The 20,370-nt window shown below is 38.8% G+C and overlaps 1 protein-coding gene across 3 annotated transcripts in view; it reads right to left on the bottom strand.

The window, feature by feature from the left end:
- The window catches only part of map3k7 (mitogen-activated protein kinase kinase kinase 7), a 26,534-nt gene extending 6,171 nt beyond the window's left edge, over positions 1-20,363 (bottom strand). The window contains exons 1-13 of one of the 3 annotated variants that reach the window (XM_039598992.1): positions 20,108-20,363; positions 19,490-19,560; positions 19,261-19,371; positions 19,117-19,182; positions 18,992-19,037; positions 14,493-14,631; positions 11,266-11,390; positions 10,359-10,487; positions 9,902-10,032; positions 6,225-6,306; positions 4,186-4,316; positions 3,634-3,781; positions 2,809-2,889 (exon numbers count right to left, since the gene is read on the bottom strand). In XM_039598992.1, the coding sequence (XP_039454926.1) occupies positions 2,809-2,889; positions 3,634-3,781; positions 4,186-4,316; positions 6,225-6,306; positions 9,902-10,032; positions 10,359-10,487; positions 11,266-11,390; positions 14,493-14,631; positions 18,992-19,037; positions 19,117-19,182; positions 19,261-19,371; positions 19,490-19,555 (1,255 nt within the window). In that variant the 5' untranslated portion in view covers positions 19,556-19,560; positions 20,108-20,363. Of the gene's footprint in view, positions 1-2,808; positions 2,890-3,633; positions 3,782-4,185; positions 4,317-6,224; positions 6,307-9,901; positions 10,033-10,358; positions 10,488-11,265; positions 11,391-14,492; positions 14,632-18,991; positions 19,038-19,116; positions 19,183-19,260; positions 19,372-19,489; positions 19,610-20,107 lie in introns of all 3 variants that reach the window. The other 2 variants (XM_031741633.2, XM_031741634.2) reach the window with 2 other exon arrangements.
- Positions 20,364-20,370: the final 7 nt, after the last annotated feature.

Here is a 20,370-nt window from a genome sequence, read left to right as displayed (position 1 = left end):
ACAACAACATGACAATTAGCCACAGGTACTAACCTAAAATGATATTTTATTAGCAGGCAGGTCCCTCTGGGCTTCACACCAAAATCAACTAAGCTTTGATTAGAAAATTAACTTTTTAGGACTCCCCAAAAATGCTAAGTATTATTCCAGACCTCAGATTTTTGACATTTTGCCAACATACCTTTAATCTGTATTATATATGGTCACAATCTCTGAAATGGCAATCTTAAATGGGAACTGGGACAGTCTAAGATAAAATGTCCTGTTAAAATAGCTCCCCAAAATTAATGGTGCATCATGAAAAATGCTGCATTACCTTTTTTTTTTGTTTTATTGGCTGTCTGGGGTTCCAAATGAATGAAACAAAAAATTCAAAATCTGCATTCCAGTATTGACTTGCAAGTCCATTACCATGGCTATCAAAGCACCAAAGCATTTAGTTTACCCCTATTTAATTCCAGTCAGCAACCTCTAGCAAGGGGACACATTTTTCTTCTAGTGATTGCAGTTGCTGGGGTTTGTTATCTAATCTCTAGGACAGTGTGACAGGGCCTCTAAATAATCATACATCATTCATAATGCACTGAAAAAAAGCAATACTTGTAATCAAAGTTATGTCAAACAATGCAATTTACGATTAAAAATGTGACATTTTGCATAAACCTTTAACCAAACAGCAATGACATGTTGCAACCAACACATTTTAAAAAGGCACAACTTTTACTTTTAAGTATGTTCTGAGTTTTCAGTTTCACTACTGCTTGGCAAGTAGTTTGCAGACTGGTCAGCATCTTCTATGCAAACTGTTGGTGACCTGCTAGTTACCAAAGAAATCCCCAGGAAGTTTTCGATGTAGCAATGTACACATCTTTGCAACTAATATCACATGAAAGACTGCTGGCAACATCCAGCAATCGCCTGCCAAACTGGTCACAGGGGGTCAATGGTCAATGAAGTCTTTAGGTCTGCGTGGATAACGCTATAGCAATGAGTCTCATAGCAACCATTTGCAAGTCATGACTAGTGCTGAATGAATAAATAAATAAATAAATAAATAAATAAATAATAAATAAAATAAGCAATATCAACTTGAACACCACCAGCATGACAAATGAAATCATGTGTACAAGTGCAGCATAAGGATTCTTCTATAGTCAGGACATTCCCCAAATTTCTAATTTACATCCTTGAGTCCTGCTTTCAAAAACTGGATAGTTGTTCCACTGTCTGTGTAACTACATTTAAGTACAGAGAGACTGTTTTATTGCATAAAACAGCGCTAATGGCGGCACTCAGTACATACGGCCACACAAGGAAAACCAGTTTTTGACTCCAGATTGTCGGTATGGTAACCACCCGTTACCCAACTCAAACTGGCTCTCCTTCATAAAGTGCTTTACAAAAGCTAACAGCTGGATTTTCCCATTTTAGTGCTGCTAGCTACCATACAACGAAGAACCACTGACTGGTAAACAAACAGAGTTAAAGTGGAGAGTATATCCTCAGTTTCTTAACATAAAACTCATTGTTGCAGCACAAAAGTGATCCTATTAAGACTGATTTTTACTTTGAGTTATTGGTTCTATTACCAGTTAGACAACATAAACTAATGTAAGCGTATTGACTGCAACCAACCCACCTCATGTTCTGTACTGACAAGATGACGCTAAACATTTTTTAAACACTTTAAGTACTTATTTCTTAAATGTAGTCACACAGACAGTGTTACATCCATGTCAATTTTTGAGTGCAGGGCTCAAGGGTGTAAATTAGCCTTTATACATGAAGTGTTTCATATCCACTTAAAGTTGTTTCACAGATCAAAGCAGACCCCACGGTCGGGTCGCTCACTCACCACCAACGTGATCGGTTTGGTGGTGAGTCAGCGGTGATCTGGAGGGACCATGGAAGAGTGACTTGATGAAGATCCGAAAACATTTTACCAACACTCATTACATAAATTAAGTTTTTTTTTCCTTGTACAGGTTTGCAGATCCAAAGGTACGTGCCTTACCATTAATAACAATTCCATGCTGACTCCCTCCACCACTGGATTAAATGAAACACTTACTCAATGTCTCTCATATAGCTTCAAAATAGAAGTCTTTCTGACAGGCAGAGCTGTCCCCATTCCCTTTGATCCATATCTCGACTAATAATAATAGCTCTGACCCTCAGTGTGAGGGAAATTAATCAAAACGACTTTTTTCAAAGTGGATGTGGATGAATGGAAAGTGAGTGAGAAATGGGAAAAAAAATTAGCCATGCTTTCTCAATGTCCTCTAAGCATGAAAGTCAAGGACGAGCTCAAATGCACTAATTTACTACTGCTACCCGTGATTTGCTGCAGCCAAGCCAGGAATATAACAGAGAGGAGAGGGCCAGGAGTAGCAAAGTTATCTCATCTATGTCAACTTACTGACTATAAAATACTGATTAACAGCCACTTGCTTTCAGCGACAAATATGCACACAGCTCATACAAATGTGTTGATAACAGATGAGAAAACTTCATTATACTAAAAACAAACAAAGAAAAAACAGAAAACAGGACATGACACAGCTATGATGTATGTAACTCCAAAATCAGCTTCAAGGACTTCTCTGTTTTTCTTTTAATTTTTGGTTTGTGTTTTTAAATTACAGCGCAAATTCGAAGAAAATTTAGATGTTATGAACATTATCTGCATTCTTGAGGGGATCATATGGAGTGACACACAAAAGAAAGCCATGTCTGAAGACAGTAACCCACAGGCTCATTCAAGCCAGTTCCACCGTGTCACCGGAAAGACCAGTAGTCCAGTGATACCTGTAACGACGATCTTGGGGACATCCAGTATGGTTCCGAATGATGCAGTTTTACGGTGGCCTCGCTTATACGGGGGGTTTGCTGCAAAAACACATATACACATATAGCTGCATACAGGACAAGCATGCCCACAGCTGGACTGCAAAGGTGGGCTATACACATGCAGAACATACGGTGTGCATGCAGAGGAAACATGCACCCTGTTCATTCCAGGAGCTGTGGATCAGTACTGCATAGACAGTCAGCAGCCAATGCACTACCTTCTTCAGCACAGACAAAAGCAGGCATTTTGCTTTTTGGAAAAGTTCAACAAGGTGATCTGAGAAGAGAGTTTTTAATAATTAAATTTTAGAAACCCCAACCACTGAAGCTATATTTAATTGTGAACAACATTTAAAACAAACAAACAAGAAAGAAAACTGACAGACATTCACATTGAAATCAAAACTACACCAGAGGAGTTCTTGATTTTGTTTTTCTATGACAGCACGAGTACATCTGCTGAAAGGAGATTAGCGACAGCTGGTTCCGAGAGGCCCTATCTTCAGGGACATATTGACACTTTCATGAGGAATCAATCTTCAATTCAAAGTGATGAAATCACATAAAAGGGCGACCTAGGTGCCAAGAAAGAAGCTTCTACTGGACTGGACCAACAAAGACTACCTCAATATTAATACTGCATGCACGTCCTCTTTTTTTTTTTTTATATATATATAAATTTGAAGTAATGGCATGATCAGGCCAATATGATTGTCTATTTTTTTTTTTTTTTTTTTTATGTATTTGATGTATTAATTTGTGCCAAGTTTTGTCCGGCATTACCTGCGGGTCCAAACGGCATCTTAGTCTCCAACTCTGACAGGTCAGCACTAATTCTTTTGCTGTCAGAAGAAGACGGGCACTGTGTTCGTGCTGACAGACTCTCAACGCTGCCCCCTCTGGAAAGAGACACATTTCTTAATGTGTCTCCCTAAAAGACAAACACGAAACTTTCACTCAACCACAGAAGACTGTATTACAAGGGAGGATTAAGTGCTTATCAGTGCAACTTTATGGCTGACTCTGGGTTTTCAGTGTTCTGCAAACCTGGGATATACATATTTTTACCAGTCATTATAACAGCTAATATAAAAAATTGCCTTTTAAGGACCTTTATGTTTGTTTCAGTTTGTTTCATTGTTCATTGACATATGCATTATGTTGAATGCAAACTATGTAAAAACGATGTTAAAAAACAAAACACAGAAACCAGCAGAGTTATCAACAGAAGACAAAAAAAAATAAAAATAAAAGACCTCCAATGCTAACATATTTCTTCAATAACCTGTATGATTACATGTACAGTAAAAACATCCCTTTTTAATATGGTCTTACCTTTGGCTTGAAATGAGGTGCAAACTGAGGCGTAATCTTAATAGTGTCATTGCTCCCTTGAGAATCACTGTGCTCCATGTTCGCATCGTTTCTGTAGCTTGTGCTGTTACCAGTGTAGTCTACATATGAACCTGTCATTTCAATAGACACAGGACAGGACAAAAGTTAAATTTATTTTCTTTTTTAAGTCTTATTTTTAGCATTCATGAGTTTTAATAACAGGACAGCAGAACAGACAGGAAAGGAGGGATCGAGAACAAGATTGCAGTAAACTTTTGGCATAAGGGCTACCTGTTCAAATTTATACTGGCAGAGGGACAGTTTCAATATTTTTTTAATATACACTCTCACCAGTATTGCATCTTTATATTAACTTTGTGGATTTTTGTTGTCTTTGAGTTTTCACAACACTGAAAAAAAAAAATCAAATAATGAAAATAAAGAACTAACAGACAAATACAGAAATCTGAAATAGACTGAAAATGTTACTACAATGCATTTTCCTCCGCTTAGTAATATGATTAAATTTAGGTGATCTGTGGCTCCTGGGAGAGGCGGGAGGCTCACGTGCACTTATATCACACTGATTCAATGCTGGTCCTATAAATTCACAAAAATGCCACACTTCTGTGTACTCTGTTCAGTGTTACTGTCACTGCACCCTCAACTGCATTGAAGCATTTGTGATAACTGGCAATGAGTCTTTTACAGTGCTGTGGAGAAATCTTGGCCCACTCATCTTTGCAGAATTGTTGTAATTCTGCCTCACTGGAGAGTTTGAGCATGAACCGGCTTTTTAAGGTCATACCACAGAATCTCAATCGGATTCAGTTCAGAGCTTTGACTAGGCCACTCCAAAGTCTTCATTTGGTTTTTCTTATATCATTCAGATGTGGACTTGCTGGTGCGTTTTGGATCATTGTCCTGCTGCAGAACCCAAGTGGGCTTCAGCTTGATGGCTAGACATTCTCCTTCAAGGATGATTTGGTAGACAGCAGAATTCATGGTTCCATTTACCATAGCAAGCTAGCAAAACAGCTCCACACCATCATACTACTACCACCATATTTTACTGTTTGTATGATGTTCGTTTTCTGAAATGCTGTGTTAGTTTAACTCAAGATGTAATGGGACACATACTTTTGTCTCACGAGTCCACAGAGGATTTTCCCAAAAGTCTTGGGGATCATCAAGATGTTCTCCAGCAAAACTGAGACGAGTCTTTATGTTCCTTTTGTGCAGTCTCTTTCTTCTGGTGGAGTCATGAATACCTGCCTTAACTGAGGCCTGCAGTTCTTCTGATGTTCTTCTGGGGTCTTTTGGGACCTCTTGCATGAGTTGTCACTGCACTTTTGGGGTAATTTTGGTCATGTGGCCCCTCCTGGGAAGGTTCACCACTCTTACATATTTTCCCCATTTGTAGATAATGGCTCTCATTGTGGCTTGCTGGAGTCCCAGAGCTTTAGAAATGGCTTTATAATCTTTTTCGAAAAAAGGTCTCATTTAGTTTGTTTGTCATTTGTTCCTGAATTTTCTTGGATCGCGGAATGATGTCTGGCTTTTGAGGATGTTTTGGTGTACTCCACTACTTATGTACTTAGGAACATCTATCTTACTGCTTCATGCTAATGTTAATCCAGCTGCTAATGTACTGTGTACTGGCCTGAATTTTACTACAATCATTTGCCCATAAACTTAAGCCAAGGCTGCTTTCTTTTGAAGGTCTATTATTCTGAGAACTTCTAAAACACATGTGACCTTGAGCTCAGGACTGGGCAACTGTACAGATAACAGGATACACTGGAGTTGCTGGGCTGGTCAACAACATGCTGCTCATGGTACACCTTTGTGAACATCCATGGTATTTGTGCAGGCAGAGAAAACAGTTTGAATTAAAAAAGGACAAAATCCTATGCGGTAGAGGAAGTAAGTTAATAACGCACATAATAGTTTTTCTGTAAAGAAAAGCAATTAGCAGCACAAATTATTTAAACATAATCTAGAATGTCATCTTCACACGACCTTAACATGAGATGTACCTGTACTAGTTGCGGAGTTGCTCTGACCCTCATCTGAATACTGGTATGGATACTGAAGGGGTTCATCAGACCCTGGGAAGTACTGCAAAAACACAAGAAAACAGCACATAATGTTGAGAGTTCTCAACCCAAGTTTACTATGAATGAAAAAAATCCTAATAGTACAATTAATTCAGGAAAGTAGGATATCTATCTATCTATCTATCTATCTCTATCTATCTCTATCTCGCTCTCTCTCTCTCTCTCTCTCTCTATATATATGTGTGTACTCTAACAATCTAACATCTAAAAACACTAAGAATTAATCTACCAGATATCACTGACACAAAGCCATTTTTACTTTGCAGAAAAGACAGTGTTGGTCTACTGCTGAGTAGCCTTTGTTTTCCATAGTTCTGACACTATATAGCAGAGTATATATGAATAAAGATGTGGTTTGTTTAGAATAGTATCATGGTTTTTCCAACATATGAATGACGTATTTTTAGAAGTGTTATAAAATAATACACAACACTATCTGTAATTTTCATAATTACATTTTCTGCTCTATGTGACATCAATGTTCAAAAATACTGGTGGCCACCAGTGCTACCCCTCAAGCCTCTTAGTATACACATGTTCGGTATCAATTACAAAATCCTACCTCTACTACCTCCTACCTCCACTTGTCTGCCTTTACACTAGGGGTGCGTGATATATTGAATATACTCGATGTATCACAAGTTTTTCTATGTAAGACTGTTAAAATGGTGTTAAATGGTTAAAACGTGCCGTAAAACTATTGCCGCAAAAGGAAGCAGTAGCACAAATGTATTCCACCAGCTGAAAAGTCATCCACTGCAAAATGAAGAATGTTTTAAACTCTGCATGTCAACATCTTCCCACACATCAAAGAAAACGTTAAATAAACCACCTGTGATACCTGTGACTGTTCTTATTCAATCGTTTTTATAGGCACTGTCTAGACTTTTGTTTCTGTAATTTGGGGTCATCCAATTTTTAATTTTACTATTTTTAATATGTTATAAGCACAAAAGAACAATTTCAATTGTTTTATTATTACTTGATGTCCTTTTTCGTTGTTATGATCTTTTGTTTGCTTCTTAAAGGTCTAGTGTTGACCACCTACTGTGGCAGTATTGTCACTGGTGAAAAACCTCTGCATGCAACTGATGGTTAAAAAAATGGTTTAAATAAAACATTTTAATTCATTCAGATTTTTTGTATTCAAAGCAGAAAAATAAATATTGAATGAGCATACCAGCGCAAATTTAGGCACTATATGGTTGAAAACAATTTTTGTTTTTTGGAATTATTTAAACATATCGTGATATACAGGGTGGGCCATTTATATGGATACACTGTAGTAAAATGGGAATGGTTGGTGATATTAAAGTCCTGTTTGTGGCACATTAGTATATGTGAGGGGGCAAACTCCTCAAGATGGGTGGTGACCATGGTGGCCATTTAGAAGTCGGCCATCTTGGATACAACTTTTGTTTTTTCAATAGGAAGAGGGCCTCTGACACATCAAACTTATTGGTAATGTCACAAGAAAAACAATAGTGTGCTTGGTTTCAACGTAACTTTATTCTTTCGTGAGTTATTTACAAGTTTCTCTTTGTTCACAGCCATTGACATGTCGAAGAGGTTAACACGTGAGGAGCCGATCGAAATTGTGTTGATATCTGGTGAACGCAGTAACCGGGTCATTTGCAGCAGATTTCAATGCAAGACACCCTACGAGACCACCCATCTCCCATGCTACAGTTAGCAAACTGCTTGCTAAGTTTCATGAAACTGGTTCAGTGTTGGATTTGCCAAAATGTGGACGCAAGAAAACTGTCACTAATGAAGAAACATCAGTGGCTGTCCTAGCTTCATTCAGCAAGAGCCCACAGCGTAGCACTCGCCGCATGTCACTGGAGAGTGGCATTAGTCGAACATCCCTTCGGCGGATGTTAGCTACTCACAAATGGCACCCTTACAAACTCCAGCTACTGCAGCATCTCAATGAGGATGACCCAGATCGGCGCACAGAATTTGCAGAATGGGCAAAACAAAAATTGGAACAGCACCCTCAGTTCACGCAGAAGATTTTGTTCAGTGATGAGGCAAACTTTTATGTGAATGGTGAAGTTAACAAACAAAACCACCGCTATTGGTCTGACACTAACCCACATTGGATGGATCCCTCCAAGACTGTTGGAACAACAAAAGTGATGGTTTGGTGTGGTATATGGGGTACAACGATAGTGGGTCCATTCTTCATCAATGGAAACCTCAAGGCCACTGGATATTTGAGATTGCAACATGATGATGTGTTTCTCTCTTTATGCACTGAAGCTGGCACGTTCCCTGAGTTTTTCCAGCAAGATGGTGCACCACCACATTATGGGTGCCAGGTCCGAGTATTCCTAGATGAACAGTTTCCTGGAAAGTGGATTGGTTGTCGTGGGCCAGTTGAATGGCCCCCAAGGTCTCCCGATCTGACCCCCTTAGACTTTTATATTTGGGGTCATCTGAAGGCAATTGTCTATGGTGTGAAGATACGAGATGTGCAGCACCTGAAACTACGGATACTGGATGCCTGTGCTGGCATTTCTCCTGTGGTGTTGCTATCAGTGTGTGAAGAGTGGGAGAAGAGGGTTGCATTGACAATCCAACACAATGGGCAGCACATTGAACACATTTTATAAGTGGTCAGAAACTTGTAAATAACTCACGAAAGAATAAAGTTACATTGAAACCAAGCACACCATTGTTGTTCTTGTGACATTACCAATAAGTTTGATGTGTCACATGGGCCTCTTCCTATTGAAAAAACAAAAGTTGTATCCAAGATGGCCGACTTCTAAACGGCCACCATGGTCCCCACCCATCTTGAGGAGTTTGCCCCCTCACATATACTAATGTGCCACAAACAGGACTTTAATATCACCAACCATTCCCATTTTACTACGGTGTATCCATATAAATGGCCCACCCTGTATATTGTATATCGTGATATAACCAAAAAATATTGTGACATTAGATTTTCCTCATATTGCCCAGGCTTAGTTCACACATATATAAACATCCCATTCTTAATTCATAGCGTTTAATATGTTGGCCTGCCTCCAGTAGCTATAACAGCTTCAACTCCTTTAGGAAGAATTTCCACAAGGTTTATTCCTAATTGCTTCCACTTTGTTATGATACCACTAACAGTTGACTGTGGAATATTTAGTAGCAAGGACATTTTTGTTGCACACTTGGAACCATATTGCGATACCATATTGGAATACACCAAGCTCCTGAGAGTAACCCATTCTTTCACAAATGGTGTATATATGAGCCAAAATGCAAAACAGACTAAACTGGTTTCTTTCATGCTAGTGTCCACGCCCTGGTGCAGAATTTGGTTGCTTGGTTCTAATTAAATTATTAATTTTGGACGGCAAAAATACAGCTGCTCAATTTTTTTTTGAAACAGCAAAAAAATCTGCACAACTTCACCATTTAACACTTGTCACCTGTTTACTTCCCCCTTGACCAGAGAGATAGAGGGACAGATGGATAGTGGTATCATAACATCTCTGGACTGGTAACTGCCATTAATAAACTAATATGTTTAAATATGTTTATTGATTCATTTACTTCAGTTTAATAAAAGCCATATACACAAGGCAGAATACCTTCATTAGATGAGTCATGATCTTCACTATCTCTTCCATGGAAGGCCGCTGAGAGGGGTCTTTGGACCAACAGCGGGTCATTAGGCTTTCAATGGGCTTGGGCAAATTCTTGATTAAAGGTGGTCTTGTGCCTGAATGCAATAAAAAGAAATAACAGGTCACACGCAGTTAAAGGGAAAGACATATCTGCATCTCACAACACAAGAGAAATAAATATTATATGTTACTGCCTCCCATTTCTTGAGTCAGTAATGGGGCATCCAGGATGCAATAGTCTGCAAGGAGAGCTGAACAGGTCAACATGTCTTTTACCCCCTCTGCCAACATCTTTATTTTGACAATCTTCTAGCAGGCATGCCTGAGCACTCTTAGTGGCCGACAGCTGGATGCGACCTCTGCATCACCCTCCACAAACAAACACACAGACACACACGGTCAGACAGGAAGAGTGACTCACCATTGTGCACAGCCCACATAATGCGAAAAGCTGGCCCTCCGATTTCATCGAAGGGCTTCCTGCGGGTGATCACTTCCCAAAGAATGATTCCCCAGCTGAACACATCACACTTCTCGCTGTAATTGCTGCCTGTGAGTAGAAAGAAACCCACAGCAACACTTAGGTCCTTTTCAAAGAGGGGAAAAAGGCTCAGTCTGACATCACTGACTGATAAAGGATATTCTCTGGGGCACATTTGACAGGAGAGCGAGGAATGTGCCTGGCAAAGTACAGCAGCTTTTCTCTTGCTTTCAGTGGGGAGGAGGATGAAAATAAGGGAGCCATTTTCACCAAGGAACGGCTCCTGTGTTGCTTAATTATGGAGCCTGTTATTGAAGAATTAAAGTGCACATCATACACCTATTTCAAACTTGCTGCGCTAGGTTGTTCTGATAACCTTCCACGCTGATGCAAATTAGTTGTGAAGGGTTCACTGAGGGGGCAAAAGCAGGTTGTTTAATTGCACTGGAGTCTTGTAACATGCATCCAAAAACAAGGCAATGACTAGGAGTAATTCATCTTTCCCTGTGACATCCTCTAATAAGTCCCTTAATGTAGACATACATTAGGCTCTTGGTTGTGTAAGAACAAAAATTCTGCGTTTATAGAAGAAAAGCCACTACAGCATGACTCCATTCATCATCTCACTGTCACTGGTTAGGCAGCTACTATCAATAAATAACAGTATGGTGAAAGTAATATATAGTATAATATGTATACTAATAATGATAATAGCAGGACCCATCTCCAATTAGATGAGACATGACAGAGATGATGAGGCTGAGGTGATTAGAAAGACACATCTCAGTTTTTCTTGGTCAAAAAATAGGAAAACATTTCAAACAACTGTAATGCTACTCATATTTACCTTCAAATACTTCTGGGGCCATCCATGCTGCACTTCCTTTGTTGTTGGTCATGTGTGTCTGAATGTCACATGCTGTTCCAAAGTCACAAATCTTCAGCACAGTGCCTCCTGCCACCAGAAGTAGACTGAAATAAGGAAGACATACATCCTGTTAGCAGCAAAAAAGTGCCTTGAACTAAACAACATAGGACTAACTGTAACTAATTTCAGCCCGGTTTGGTTGAAACTTTTTCTTTTTAAAAAGTACTAGAGGAATGACAGTGCTTGACTCTTATGACTGTTTGAGACTAGCTAAGGAAATTCTATAGTAATAATGCAGGAAATAAATTCCTGTACAATATTGGATAAGTGACAATTTGTGACAATGAGAGGCTTCATTAATCCTATAAACTCTCCAAATGATCTACACAGAACAGGTAAGCTGGTCCTCTCTTTCTACAGGATACTACTACTAGTAGTTTAGCTTCCTTGGGTTTATTTATTTATTTTTTTTATTAATGCTGGATAATGGTTTGAATCAAAAAACATTAAGTGTTGCCTCAGGTACTTCTGACACAATGGAATATAATCCAGATATCACAACATATTTCATGAATTACTGCATCCTATATAGCAGTAAACAATTCCATCAAATCTACCACTATTCTGTATTTCCACGTGTTTTTTTTGTTTTTAGTGCAACGCATTTAAATGGTTTCCACAGAGGAAATGACCATGCCATAAGAACAAAGACAGTCTTCACATAATAATGGGTGAAGTAACTGCTGGCTGTGATTTCCATCCTGTGTGGATGCCCTGTAAGAGTTGGCATTTTTGCTGCATTATGTTATAGGAATTTATAGAGGGTGTGTTAGTCTGAACCAGCTGTTATAAAGAAGATGTGAGTAACTCTATAGATATGCTGGTAACACAGGTTTTCTTCATGGCATTTACTACTTCCTTTGATCTGGATTTTACATTGAGAAAACATCCCCAATCCTGAAGCTGCCAAACTGATTTGCAACCATCACTTTTCATTTCCCTTTTTGCCATCTAGACTTTCCATAATCAATGAGTATACAATCTGGATAAACCCAAAACAAAATGTATATCGAAGTAAATAATGTAGTAAATAATGTCTTTACACCTTCTCATTTTGCCTGTATGTGACACATCCAAATGTCGTTCATTTATGGCCATAATGTTCTGGCTAGTTAGTGTACTCCAACCCTTAAATGTCTTGCTAATTTCTTCTTCTTCTTCTTCTTTTTTTTTTTTTTTAAATACAGGATTTTATCAAATTCTCTGATAGTAGGATTTGTATCATGAGAGAGAAAGAAAAATGATATATTCTGAACATGTCACAACTCCAAACTCTCATTAGCATCCTAAAGGTAAATAAAAATAGCCATAATGAAAAGGAAAAAAAATACAACACACATCTTGCTGTAACACTTCAGCATTCCTGATAGGTCGCAATAAATGTCTGTTAATATCTTGAGTGATAACATTCAACTAAGTGGCTTACAATGCCATGCCAAAAAAAAAAAAAAGCCTCTACACTTTTCTCAAACGATACCAGATAGTTTAACAAGAACACAATATACAGGGAGTGCAGAATTATTAGGCAAATGAGTATTTTGTCCACATCATCCTCTTCATGCATGTTGTCTTACTCCAAGCTGTATAGGCTCGAAAGCCCACTACCAATTAAGCATATTAGGTGATGTGCATCTCTGTAATGAGAAGGGGTGTGGTCTAATGACATCAACACCCTATATCAGGTGTGCATAATTATTAGGCAACTTCCTTTCCTTTGGCAAAATGGGTCAAAAGAAGGACTTGACAGGCTCAGAAAAGTCAAAAATAGTGAGATATCTTGCAGAGGGATGCAGCAGTCTTAAAATTGCAAAGCTTCTGAAGCGTGATCATCGAACAATCAAGCGTTTCATTCAAAATAGTCAACAGGGTCGCAAGAAGCGTGTGGAAAAACCAAGGCGCAAAATAACTGCCCATGAACTGAGAAAAGTCAAGCGTGCAGCTGCCAAGATGCCACTTGCCACCAGTTTGGCCATATTTCAGAGCTGCAACATCACTGGAGTGCCCAAAAGCACAAGGTGTGCAATACTCAGAGACATGGCCGAGGTAAGAAAGGCTGAAAGAGCGACCACCACTGAACAAGACACACAAGCTGAAACGTCAAGACTGGGCCAAGAAATATCTCAAGACTGATTTTTCTAAGGTTTTATGGACTGATGAAATGAGAGTGAGTCTTGATGGGCCAGATGGATGGGCCCGTGGCTGGATTGGTAAAGGGCAGAGAGCTCCAGTCCGACTCAGACGCCAGCAAGGTGGAGGTGGAGTACTGGTTTGGGCTGGTATCATCAAAGATGAGCTTGTGGGGCCTTTTCGGGTTGAGGATGGAGTCAAGCTCAACTCCCAGTCCTACTGCCAGTTTCTGGAAGACACCTTCTTCAAGCAGTGGTACAGGAAGAAGTCTGCATCCTTCAAGAAAAACATGATTTTCATGCAGGACAATGCTCCATCACACGCGTGCAAGTACTCCACAGCGTGGCTGGCAAGAAAGGGTATAAAAGAAGAAAAACTAATGACATGGCCTCCTTGTTCACCTGATCTGAACCCCATTGAGAACCTGTGGTCCATCATCAAATGTGAGATTTACAAGGAGGGAAAACAGTACACCTCTCTGAACAGTGTCTGGGAGGCTGTGGTTGCTGCTGCACTTAATGTTGATGGTGAACAGATCAAAACACTGACAGAATCCATGGATGGCAGGCTTTTGAGTGTCCTTGCAAAGAAAGGTGGCTATATTGGTCGCTGATTTGTTTTTTGTTTTGTTTTTGAATGTCAGAAATGTATATTTGTGAATGTGGAGATGTTATATTGGTTTCACTGGTAAAATAAATAATTGAAATGGGTATATATTTGTTTTTTGTTAATTGCCTAATAATTATACACAGTAATAGTCACCTGCACACGCAGATATCCCCCTAAAATAGCTAAAACTAAAAAAACTAAAAACTACTTCTAAAAACATTCAGCTTTGATATGAATGTGTTTTTTAGGTTCATTGAGAACATGGTTGTTGTTCAATAATAAAATTATTCCTCAAAAATACAACTTGCCTAATAATTCTGCACTCCCTGTAGTACAAATTGAATAAAACTACTTTAAAGAAATAATTTGATGGAAACAGAAAGGAGTGTGTAAGGTGAAAAGGAGCATACTTGGGTGGTTTGAGGTCCCTGTGAATGAGAGCCTTTGGTTTCATGCCATGGAGATAGGCCACACCCTGGGAACACTGTAAACACCAGCTCATAGCATGGGAAGCAGTGTAATAGGGGAGGGGTTCAGCACCATGCAGTACTGTGGACAAGAAAACACAGTCTCAAACAACAACAGACAGCATACCTTCAAACCAGCCGGGCAAAGTGTGGGGTCCTATAGTAATTCTGACACTGTCATACAGACTGAAACACCTGTCTGTATTTTCACTATAGCTTCTTTAAGAATACTGGCAAATGCCATTACTACCCCTCAGCGTCCCAGCAGCTGCACATATGTTATAAATTGAAACAGCCTGGTGTTATTTTCACAAGGAGAAGAGTGTTACATTAACAGCTTTCAAGACATAATTTAGTATTTTTGACACCAGGAGGAACAGAATACCTGTGAATAATGATCATTATTATACAATCATATTTCCACAAAGAAAAAAGAATGCAATCATTTAGATTATACTAAAACTAAAGCAAAGTGTTACGATTGGAAAATGTAACTTTAAAAATATAATTCACATTAATGTTTTCATTTAAATGACAGCAGTATGTTTAAAAAACAGCTGGAGAAATATCTTACAACTTACTAGGTTAATCTGAAATTCAACCGAGTATTACAAGACAAGCCAGGAAAGTATATTAGTTCACCAATCAAAAAAATAAATAAATTATGAAGTAAAATTATGAATGTTTGTCAACATAAAATTTCAAACTCATTGGGGATTTTATCATTACTGATAATCAATAAAGGGTGACCCTTAATACACTTTCTGTCAACCAAAAATGTTCCAATCTGAATGCCTAACAGATACAAGGCCCAAGCACATGAAGAAACATATATGCACATTAAATACCCACAATGACCCTCTAACAGCATATATATTTTTAAGAAAAAAAATTATAATATTGATGACATTAATTTTGAGTAATTGATAAAAGAATAATGTGTATTTTTTTCATTTTCTCATTCAACCATATACATGTGACCTGACTCTGTAGTAAGAGTCCTGACATTAAACTGCCTAGAGCCCCATTTGCAGTGGAAAAGAGGTTGAGGTTCAAACTCTAAATTTGTAGACATCCAAAAGCATTGTTCCAACAATATTTTATGACTGAATTTCAAAGTGTCAGCATATTTCACCATGAAATGTAATCACAACACAAACACAACTGAGCTATCTGCAGCCTTGATAGGAAAAACTCACTTTACACTTCATTTTGTACAAATTTATTCCACGAAACTAATTTCAAAATCATCTTCACACAGAAATTTTTACACAATCATCTCCACCATGATGCCGTTGGTGTAAACATATTTCTATCATTACAACAATTGCCAGCCAAAGTCGGAGACCAGGAATTCCATTTGCGCACAAACACACGCGAGTAATAATATCGTCAAGAACAACAGGACTTTTCAATAGTTCTCAGCGTTTGTTATCTTTGCTTTACTTTGCAATGTCCCACAAAACTATGTCCAAAAATGTAGTTTATGAAACAGTTTTATAAGCAAACCACTAAGAACAGCAAACTACTTTGTCCCAAAACCTCATCCAAACAAACCTGATAGCCACGAGGGGAAAACTCCCAACTCACTGAAGTGTGACCTAGCAATTCAGCGAAATTTGCCCCCATAACAATTCTGGCAAATTGTAAGTACAACTGAGCGCAGAATATTTTATGAACATGATAAAATTAGTACTAACAGTGCCCTCCATAATGTTTAAGACACAAGTTTTTGAAGTTTTGTCTCTGAACGCTACCCACAATGAATTATAAATCAAACAGTCGAGCCTGAAGTGGAAACATTTTTAATTCAATTTTTTTTAAACAAAAAAATGGCTTCACTCTTGAGTTATCACATTCACAACATTTTCAAAAACTTGACCATTCACTTGAGGTCACCGAGATTTAAATTCGTCCCCCTTTTTCAGAGGTTCAAAATTTTCGAGACAACTAACTGATGAGCAGTTTCCTGGCCAGGTGAGGGCTGCTCCCCTCTTATTTCACGATATTTCATTTCTGAAGTGTTGAATTTGCTTTTCATGGTTTTTCACTGTATGAAAGTTAGGGGAAAAGAGATTTCGCAAGAAAGGGAAGAAAGAGAGGCCATTATTAGGTGTAAAAATTCAAATAAACCTGCCCCTATCTGACATCCAATAATTCCAGACTCTGCTGCTACATGATAACAAATTGCTTATAAAAGCACTCAGGGTAAACATAAGAAACAACAAGCCTAGACATACATGGGATAATAATGGTCGGCAAGACAGAAGCTCCTGCAGATTAATGCACTCCATTATGTGTTTTATCATCTGCATGGCAACAAGAGTGCCTATCAGCTGGTTCCCGATACTCCGGGAGGCGCATATATATACAGTTAAGCCCAAAATTATTCATACCCCTGGCAAATTTTGACTTAAAGTTACTTTTATTCAACTAGCAAGTTATTTTTTGACTGGAAATGACACAGGCGTCTCACAAAAGATAATAAGATGATGTACAAGACGCATCATTGTGGAAAAAATATTTCTCAGCTTTTATTTACATTTGAGCAAAAAGTATCATGTCCAGAATTATTCATACCCTTTACAAACTGTCACAGTCTCTGGGAAAATCCAAAGTTCCATACCATTCCAAATAGTCAAAGCTGTTCTAAAGCATCCCAATTACCCTGATTAATTGGAAATAGCTGTTTTGATCAACTCAACAGGTGAAAAACAGCAGCTCTCTGCAGGTGGTCTGTGGACAGTCATGGCTAAGACAAAGGAACTCAGTGAGGACCTGCAGCTGTGCATTGTGGCTGCTCACAAGTGAGGAATGGGCTACAAGGCCATATCCAAATGTTTTCAAGTTCCAGTGGCCACAGTGCAAAGTATTATTAAAAATACAAGATGTTCCGCACTGTGGAAAATCTCAGAGGACGTTGTCGGAAGCCAAAAGTGACACCTGTGCTGGCCAGGAGGATAGTGAGAGAGGTGAAAAAAGAATCCAGGATCACCACCAAGGCCATTCTGGTGAATCTGGGCTCTGCTGGTGGCAATGTCTCAAGCCAGACAGTCCAACGGACACTGTTGGGTTCCACGGATGCAGACCAAGGAAAAACGCCACTTCTCCAGGCACTTCTAAGGCATGCAAAAGCTCATTTGGCCTTTGCAAATGCTCATCTGGACAAAGAAGAAGGTTTCTGGTCTTCAGTGTTATGGTCAGATGAAACAAAAATTGAATTATTTGGTCACAATGATGTTGGCATCATTGTGATCATTTGGCATAAAATGGAGAAGCCTTCAAAACCCAAAGAACACCATCCCCACTGTCAAACATGGTGGTGGGAACCTAATGCTTTGGGGGTGTTTTTTAGCCAATGGACCATGGAACCTAATCACAGTAAACAGCACCATGAAAAAGAGCAATGCATGAAGATTCTCAACAACAACATCAGGCAGTCTGCAGAAAAACTTGGCCTTGGGAACCAGTGGACATTTTAGCACGACAATGACCCAAAACATACAGCAAGCGTGGTGAAGAAATGGTTGGCAGACAACACCAGTAACGTTTTGCAGTGGCCTGTGCCTTAGTCCTGACTTGAATCAATTGAGAATCTGTGGAGGAGCTAAAGATCAGGGTGATGGCAAGAAGACCTCAACCTGAAAGATTTGGAGCTCATTGCTAAAGATGAATGGGCAAAAATGCCTGTGGAGACATGCAAAAAGCTGGTCTGCAATTATAGGAAGCGTTTGATTGCTGTAATAGCCAATAAAGGCTTTTTTCTATTGATTATTGAGAAGGGTATGAATAATTCTGGACATGATACTTTTGCTAAAATATAAATAAAACCTGAGAAATATTTTTTTCCACAATGATGCCTCTTGTACATCGTCTTATTATCTTTGGGGAGACACCTGTGTCATTTCTGCTCAAAAAGAACTTGCATATTGAACAAAAAGTAACTTTAAGTCAAAATTAAGCAGGGGTATGAATAATTATGGGCTTAACTGTATGTATGTGATATGTCTTTGTAACTTTTGAACTAAATATACAGTTTGATATTTACATTTGACAAAGTCTTTTAACTTATTTGAAAATGAGGCTGTAAGAAATATATGTATGCGATTTATTTGCAGAAGGTTTAAATACTCAATTTTCATTCTTACTGAAAATGTTAATTTAACTGTCTTAACTGTATGCACACAAATGATTTTTATACTGATCAATTTTATACCCCACCAGTTCTCAGGTCTATCTGAATATTTAGTGTAGGGGCTGCATGTGGCTGTGCAAACACGGACTTCTAACGAATCAGAAAAGTGGCTGAACATGCAAACAACTGGAGGATCAACTCAACAGGGCTGTGTCTGTCCAAAGCCGTGTTCATTACTAGCAAAGCAAAATAAATGGTATAACATGTAACACAACCATACTGTTTTCTAGTAAACATATTGACTCACCATTATATAATGATCCACCTTCTGCATATTCCATCACAAGGCAAACCTGAGGTGGAAAGAACACCATCAAAAACTCAAAATCAACCCAATAGACCAAATAGTCATTGTGATCCCAGTGAACTTACTGGATTATTGCAAGAGCCATACAGCTTCACAATGTTGGGGTGATTCACACGTGAAAGTTGTCGGAGCTGGAGATGAAAAGGAAAGGTTACACACAGGTAGGCTGTTGAAATAATCTTGAGAATATTTCAGTAACGAAAAAATACCTCAACAATAAAGGCTTTCCTCTCTGATTCACTCTCAATAGTCTTGATTGCAACATCTTTTCCTTTCCACTTGGCTTTGCAGACGACCCCAAAAGCTCCTCTCCCCACCACCTGAGAACAGGTAGTTAGCATCAAAGTTACACTCACTAGGTAAGAGCTTCATCGAGCTGATACTAACTCTTGTCATGCGCTAGTGACAAGGAAAACAGCAAAAATAATCACAAATTACCTCCTCAACTTCAATATCCTCATAATTGATTTCTTCAAAGGGATACCCAGGTGGTGTTTCAAGCATATCCGCTGGTGGTAACGATAGAGACATTACTAGCTTAGGTCAGCTAGTAACTTACTATGAAAACGAGCAAACAACACACAGGTAAAAAGCTCAATATTAATAAATATTAAATAAATCAGCACAGGGATACTTAGATAGGTTTCAAGACATCAATTGCAATTACGCAGTCGTATTTCTTTACCGTAACTGCGTAATTAAGACTGATGCCGTCAGGAGACATGGCTACTCAATAAAACAAACACGTTAAAGCCTTCAAAAATGGCAAATTGTCATTCCTTCGCCAGCTGTCAAGCACCGAAAAACGGATCGGCGTTAGCCTCCTGTCAGTTTCCTTGATGCAGTCAAGGCTAACCGCATAGCATAACTAGCTCAGTTCTGCAACTGCTACGAAAAACTACTGGTGAAAAGAAGTGTTTAAAGTTAGCTTTTTGCATAATTAAAGATCTGGGACGACAGAATAAGACCACACCATTCCTCACCAGAGTCTGACATTGTCACAACACAACCTTAAAAAAGACAAGCAATTCGAGGCCTGTTAAAATAGCAGCTTACGTTAGCTGGCTGGCCCGGTTGCTAGCTACCAGGACTTTCTTAGCTTCAACAATCCAACTCTTCGTAGATGACTTGTCACCACTGCCGGTTATGTGGACATGGGGAGATTTTCTACTATTCATGTAAGAATAAAACTGGAATAACGTCCATTTTTATAAAAAACTCTTTTGTCTATCCACTTGACAAACAAGCATAACTTTTTGACAACTTGTGTAGCTGGCTTGCTAGGAATGTATTTTGATTCTTCGCAGGGGAGGGGGGTA

Source organism: Oreochromis aureus, linkage group 15, assembly GCF_013358895.1.
Source record: "Oreochromis aureus strain Israel breed Guangdong linkage group 15, ZZ_aureus, whole genome shotgun sequence".
Classification (NCBI taxonomy): domain Eukaryota; kingdom Metazoa; phylum Chordata; class Actinopteri; order Cichliformes; family Cichlidae; genus Oreochromis; species Oreochromis aureus.
Note: the sequence above shows the minus strand (reverse complement) of the source record. Positions and strands in the feature narration are given on the sequence as shown.